Genomic DNA, 6387 nt, shown 5'->3' on the forward strand with positions numbered 1-6387 from the left:
TCCATAACGGCTATCTCAGCTGTCCGATTCCATAACGGCTATCTCAGCTGTCCGATCCTGATATAGTTGTTTCGCATGTTTTGTACCAAATGACTTTTTGTATTGGATCGGCCGTACAAAGATAATATCTTTGCAAGAAAAGGAGAAATTACCATCCTTTTTCTATGCGCTGATCTCAATGGATCGGACTAGTTTATGTATTTTTGTCATTTGCAGGTACGAGAAGAGACATTCTAAAATTTCAGCACATATCTCTCCATGCTTCCGTGTAAAATAGGGAGACTGTCTGAATGATTTCATTTAGAGTTTTGGATTCAGATGTAGTCAACAGTGTTGAATATTATAACAAATTCGTTTGTGTTAGTGCAAAAAATTTCAGTTTGTTGTAGTTGTCTCAAAAATATTAGTTCCTTCATGTGGTGGAAGGTTGTGGGCTCTCTCTACCACACACCCTCTTGCCGATTTTGAGAATCATGTACATGAAACGAGCGCGGGGTTCTCTTTGCCGCACACCCTCTTGCTCATTTCTGCCATTTCGTTCCCGCACCCCTCTCTCGTTCCCCCAGCCCCTCTGTCGTCTCCCTAAACCCCGAGCTCTCTGCTCCCTCTCAAAAAATCTATTTGGGGGACTAACCCCCCCCCCCTTAGGTATTATTTGATTAACCAATAAATAATATTTATTATTAAATTTATGATATTTATTAGTGTTATTTGTTTGGTTGTTTCTTTTAATGCATAATTAGTAATTATTAACTTTTGTTTTGGGAGAATCTCTTTAAAAGTGTATCCAATTTTACGTAGAGGTCATGCCCAATTTTGAGTAAAATTTATGCATATTTTTATTTATATACAGTTTATTTGACATGTATTTTATACAAAGTTTTTAATGTAAATTGGAGATCGAACCGACTTGAGGTCGATTAAAATTATTGGACTTGAGCTTGATTCCAATTTTAGGCTCAAGGTTAGGTTCGGGTGGAATTCGAGTTATACAGAGTTCGAAGTCTGGCTTGACTTGATGACACCCCTAGGTATGGCCATAATACATGGTATAGTAACCAACGAAGTGAAGCAATCCTCCCACTTCCTCACATTTCATTTGCAGTCTTTCTAGCAAAGCTAATGGTGATAAAAGGTAGAATGCCAAGACGTCGATCAAATGAGAAACACAACGAAGACGCTTCTGGGAAATTCAAATATCAGAAATGCTTATTTCCTTTGTTAATCCTTAATAGGAACAAAACTATGTATGCGCAATCATGGCTTTGCACTCCCTGATCTCTACATCATCGATCGGTAATCTGTTCTCAGGATACGGGCATGACTGTGGCGCGTGCTCTTGAATGGGGAGCTCAGGACAGGGAAGAGGAGTCACAGAGCTGGAAGTCCCTTCCACATAGGTACAATTCCATGGCAGCTTTTTCTTAGATTTCGGCTTCGCCATTGCAATCGTAGCGTTGGAGATGCAAATCCCTTTGAAAAAGGATTTCTCCAATCCCTCCAACTTTCCGGCCGTGGTGACATTCTCCGCCACCACATCTCTATAATTGATACCTTCGACTACAGGGATGGCGTTGGGGTCCCAGTGGTCATCGGGGTGGGAACCGTAAGCGCCCGTCATCCAGAACACCCATTTCATCGTGTGCAAGTTCATTCCCTTGACGTGGATGTCCTTCACGTATCCTCCTCTTCCGATGGCCGTCTTGATTCTGACGCCGGATTCCGTATGGATGGCAACGATGTCCTCCGCTCGGACGTCCCGTATGCCGCCGGACATCTCACTGCCGAGGGCGATGACAGCGCTGAAAGGGGAGATGCAGGTAAGGCGCCGGATTATTACGTGCTCCGTTGGCATTCCGAAGGCGATTCCGTATTGGTCCCATCCACTTTTTATTGCGACACAGTCGTCACCGGAAACGATGTAACAGTCCTCAATTTTAACGTTGGAGGAAGAATCTGAAAACCAGTTCAACTATCTGTTAATTAAGAACTAACAAAGAGAGAAATGTTCGACTGTAACTCCCAACGATGACAAACCTGGGTTGATTCCATCGGTATTTTTCGAAGTAACTGGAGCAAGAATCGTGACGCCTTTCACGATAACATTGCTGAAAATAATAGTTGCAGAATATCAATCAGTTACAGTGGAATTAAGCAACATAATATGGCGGATTTAAAAAGTTGCTTGAATTGACGATGAAATATGTGAGTGATCTCAAACCTGCTATAAACAGGATGGATATTCCATGAAGGGGAGTTGACCAGAGTAACATTGGATATCAAAATCTGATCCGAGTACATGAGCTCAATGAGATACCCACGAGTGTACTTGAGTTGCTTCTTTTGGAATTTCTTCCACCACATCTCACCCTGTCCGTCAATGGTGCCATTGTCCCCTGAACGCCGAAGAAGAAACAAAAATACGTACGGGTACAAACCAAAATTTAACAGATTTTTATAAAAGCGAGTTCAAATTATTACCTGTAATAACAACGTCAGTAAGATTAATTCCAAAAACAAGACTGCAATATCTCCCTCCTGCCGCATCTCTTCCTCTCCCATAGGAAGGCAATGGATCAACAAGGGGCCATTCGTTCATATCCTTTAACAGTAAAATTTGTCAGCTGTAAAGATTTTGTTCTTCGTAACATGAAAAACAGAGTTTCGGGTTCGTTTCGAGTTCTGTGGGCATTGTTTTCCAAGGAATGGTAATCGCCATTGACGAAGGACAAAAGGTCTGTTTTTTTGTCAGAAACTTTAGAGAAATAGTAGCAGAGAAGGAAAACCAAAGTGGAGTTGGTCCAATTCGTACTTCACTTTGGTGAAGCAGACTCATGTTCTTCGTTCTAACTACCCCCACTTACAAATATCAAAAGTCGGTAGATTTCTCCTTGCAGCAACAGTGGATGGAGATTTCAAAAGTTAGGTGGGCAATGGTTTTGCTATTTCTAGTTTCGGTATCATGGGGTTCCCACTTCAATCACGGACTCACCTCTGTTCTTTCCAAAATCGTATTTCTGCTTTTAATTATCAGAAATCAAAGGAAGAGAAACTACCATTCGAGAATATATACGAGATAGCTGATTTGTCGATGAAATATATTCTCATCGCTCTGGCCAGTAACGGAACAGAAAAAGGGAGAAAACAGAGAAATGTGAAGAAAAACAGAGAAGGACGAGGAGAAGACCTGAGTGCCGAGAATGACAGCGTCTTTGTGGAGGTAGAGAGTGAAATGACTGGTGAGATTGAAGCATCCGGTGAGCCATTTTCCTGGTGGAACGTAGAGCTGGGACCCGCCATCGTCAGAGAACTGGCTTAGATGTTCGACAGCGGCTTGAAATGCCTTGGTGTTGGACGTCTGTCCATCGCCGACGCCGCCGAAGTCCGTCAGAGAGGCGGTGTGAGATCGGCAGTTGGTTGATTGGTACGTCCACGATGTAATTTCCCGAGCTCTGCGACATTCTACCCCTCGTAGGCCGAGTATTCCCATAAGAATCAGCAAAGACAACCGAAGCATCTGAAAAATTTCTTAGGAGAGCGTCAGTTTAAAATCTGGAATTCGGTGAAGGGGAAGAAGAGAGACGGTTAGAGTGAAGGAAGTTTAACAGAGATGAGATAAAAAAATTACCCATTAGAAGCAGAAAAAGAAATTGCAAAAGTAAAAACGTAAGAAGGAAATAAATTTCTCTGTCAAATGAAATCAAATTCTTTTTATATTTTGCAGTGCAAAACAAAAGCGAACAGATCGAGGTTTCATACATTTTGATCGGAGTACATGTAAAACGGGAAGCTACTAACTGAAAAAAGAGAGAGAAAGATAGTCCTGGCGTTTACCTTCATCCTCTGTAAAACCATGGTATTAAGCAGGAAACGGCGCTGCTGTTAGGTTCGAGAGAGAGAGAGAGGACGGGGAGAGTCTTTTATAGGCGGAGAAAGGTTCTGCGACTGCACCCACGTTTAGCTTCGGCAATGGGAATGCTCCTGTAATTCTTGACTGATCTAACCTTTTCTTAATAGGAAAGCCCAAAGTAAATTGCCTGTAGAATTCAATGCGGACATGAAAACCTCTAATCTCCATTGTCATATTCTCTCCGTATCTCTTTTTTAATCACGGCAGACGATTGGGAGTGAAGATCCCGGACTGGGGTCCGCCATGGACGCCAGTAATTGCGAGAGATTTGGGTGGATTTTCGACTGTGATTTCATCTCCGTTCAATGATTCTATACAGCACCCAAGAATCTGTCACAGTAAATGTTCGTTTCCAGAAATTAGTTGTACCGAAAAGGGATGCCAGTTATGGAAGGAATATTAAATAATATGGGATGAAGATGAATTTCCCGTTTAGGTGCTGAGTAAACGATGAACAAAATTAACTCGGAGAATCAAAAGTTACCTTAAATTTTAAATTTTTTCGGATACAGTAGCAGACAGCAGTTTTTTTTTCCTTTTAATTGATAAAAGCCAGTGGATAATACTTTTTTGGAAGAATTAGTGCAAGGGCATTTTGAATTTTCACTGAAAGAGAAATTTTTTTTATTTTTTTTCTCGTTGAAAAGTAAACCGGCCGTCTCAACTACTTGTTCAAGCAAATCAGACATTGACAGAAGAAGCAGAGCCGCACTAACCTAAAATAATGAATAATCAAATTAAAAAATCTGTCATATTTAAGCCCTTATTTACTCCTGGAAGTGCGCCTCACCTGCAACGACAAATCTGTTCTCTTTTTCAAATTCCGAATATGATAAATTGCAGTTTCAAGGAAGAAGATGGAAGTGAATCAAAGGGCAGGCCTGTTACTCGCGTCACGCTTTATTCTTCTCTGTTGACGTGCAACTGCGAGTCTCCAACCCCATTCGTGATTGCACTGGTTTTGCAAATCTGGGATTCAGAGTCCACCCCGTGACCACTCGCGTGCTCTTCACGGGTGGCAACCTGGTGGGCCAGATGCCCTTCACGTGAAGCAAAGAAAACCAATGGAGGTTCTTACTTCGAAGGGAAGATTAAACATAGAAAAAAAAAAAAAAAAAAACAGAAACAGTTTTTCTGGGTAGATTACATCCCTGTCTGTCGCCATTGAGACGAAAACAACTTCACAAACGTAGAAAGGGTAGAGACAGTGAAGCCACTTTCTAGTACTTGTGGCAATTGACCCATTGGCCATTGGGGAATTTTTGTATTTAACTAAAGATACGATAATCCACCAGTTCACGAGCAGAATGGAGAAGACGGCCTGCACAGCCGACTGTTCTCATCTTAGGACTTTACGAGTGTGCTTTTTTATTGGATTGGACAAGGTAAGAAAGAGTTCTTGAGAGAGGACATTTGCTTTCTGCTTTCCTCCTCTCTGGTATTTTTTCTTCAACTGGATCAATTTCTTCAAGCTGTTTGTGGTTGAATCTCTGTAAACAAACCAGGCTTAGAATATAATTGATCGCATTTAAAGGAGAAGCAGTGGAGGATTTAATTTTCTCAATCTATGCCGAATATGGTGGACTGCATGTGCTGTGTTTTGGTCAGTGTAGTAGCCATTTTTTCTAGTTTAATCGTGAGAGTGCTTGTATGAGTGGACTTATGCAGTCCCCATAGAGCATTTTTCTTCGAGTAGTTATTGCGAGTGTGACCTAGTGTTGACAGTGCAGGCTGGTGATAACAGTGGAGTTGACTAGTGCAAAGAGAGAAGCCACTCTTCTAGTCCACATATTCATCCCATCTCTCATTACCATGATTTTCAAGCCATGTCGACCTAATTGAGTTTTAACAAGACCAGGTTGGATTAAGAGACCATAGAAAAGAAAAGAAAATGAGAATTTGATCATTATTATTCAAAAAAATAGTTAGTGAGAATGAAATAAGAGAAGCCACTCTTCTAGTCCCACATATTCGTCCGATCTCTTATTACCATGATTTTCAAACTAGGCTAAGTTGACCTGAACAAGTTTTAACATGACCAGGTTGGATTGAGAGGTCAGACTAGTTCTTTCTGTTTTAGAAAAGTCTTTCCAAATTGCCCTTAATCCAAAGCTTGACTCGGATTAAGAGACCTGACTTGGTTGAGCTGACCTGGGTTGGAAACCCCTGCTTAGGATGTAGAGACTATTTGGAACCCCATAAAAAAAAGATAAAAAAAGAAAATAAGAATTTGACCATTATTATTTCAAAAAATAGTTAGTAAAAAGGAAAATTTGATCATTATTTTATTTTCACTAACTATTTTTAGAAATAATAATGGTCAAATTCTCATTTTCTTTTCTTTTCTTTTCTTTGCTAGGGTTCCAAACAAACCCTTAAGTTTTAGGGTTTAGCTAAGTATACAAAGGACAAAAAATCGAGTTAGTTATTTTTTAAAAAAGATAGCTTTGATATGTAATATTTAGTGTATAAAACCT

At 40.6% G+C, this 6387-nt stretch overlaps 1 protein-coding gene across 1 annotated transcript; it reads right to left on the minus strand.

The window, feature by feature from the left end:
- Positions 1-1197: 1197 nt before the first annotated feature.
- LOC137948183 (probable polygalacturonase) lies at positions 1198-3953 on the minus strand. Its single transcript, XM_068794171.1, has 6 exons — positions 3835-3953; positions 3188-3517; positions 2482-2602; positions 2222-2396; positions 2038-2108; positions 1198-1956 (listed from the first exon to the last, which is right to left on the minus strand). Exons 1-6 carry the CDS (start codon positions 3853-3855, stop codon positions 1244-1246), a joined length of 1431 nt encoding a protein of 476 aa, XP_068650272.1. The 5' UTR covers positions 3856-3953; the 3' UTR covers positions 1198-1243.
- Between the last annotated feature and the right edge of the window lie 2434 nt (positions 3954-6387).

Source organism: Aristolochia californica, unplaced genomic scaffold (genome assembly GCF_029961685.1).
Source record: "Aristolochia californica isolate CCGP_79_NKW_82.1479 unplaced genomic scaffold, dmAriCali1.0.hap1 SCAF_13, whole genome shotgun sequence".
Lineage (NCBI taxonomy): Eukaryota > Viridiplantae > Streptophyta > Magnoliopsida > Piperales > Aristolochiaceae > Aristolochia > Aristolochia californica.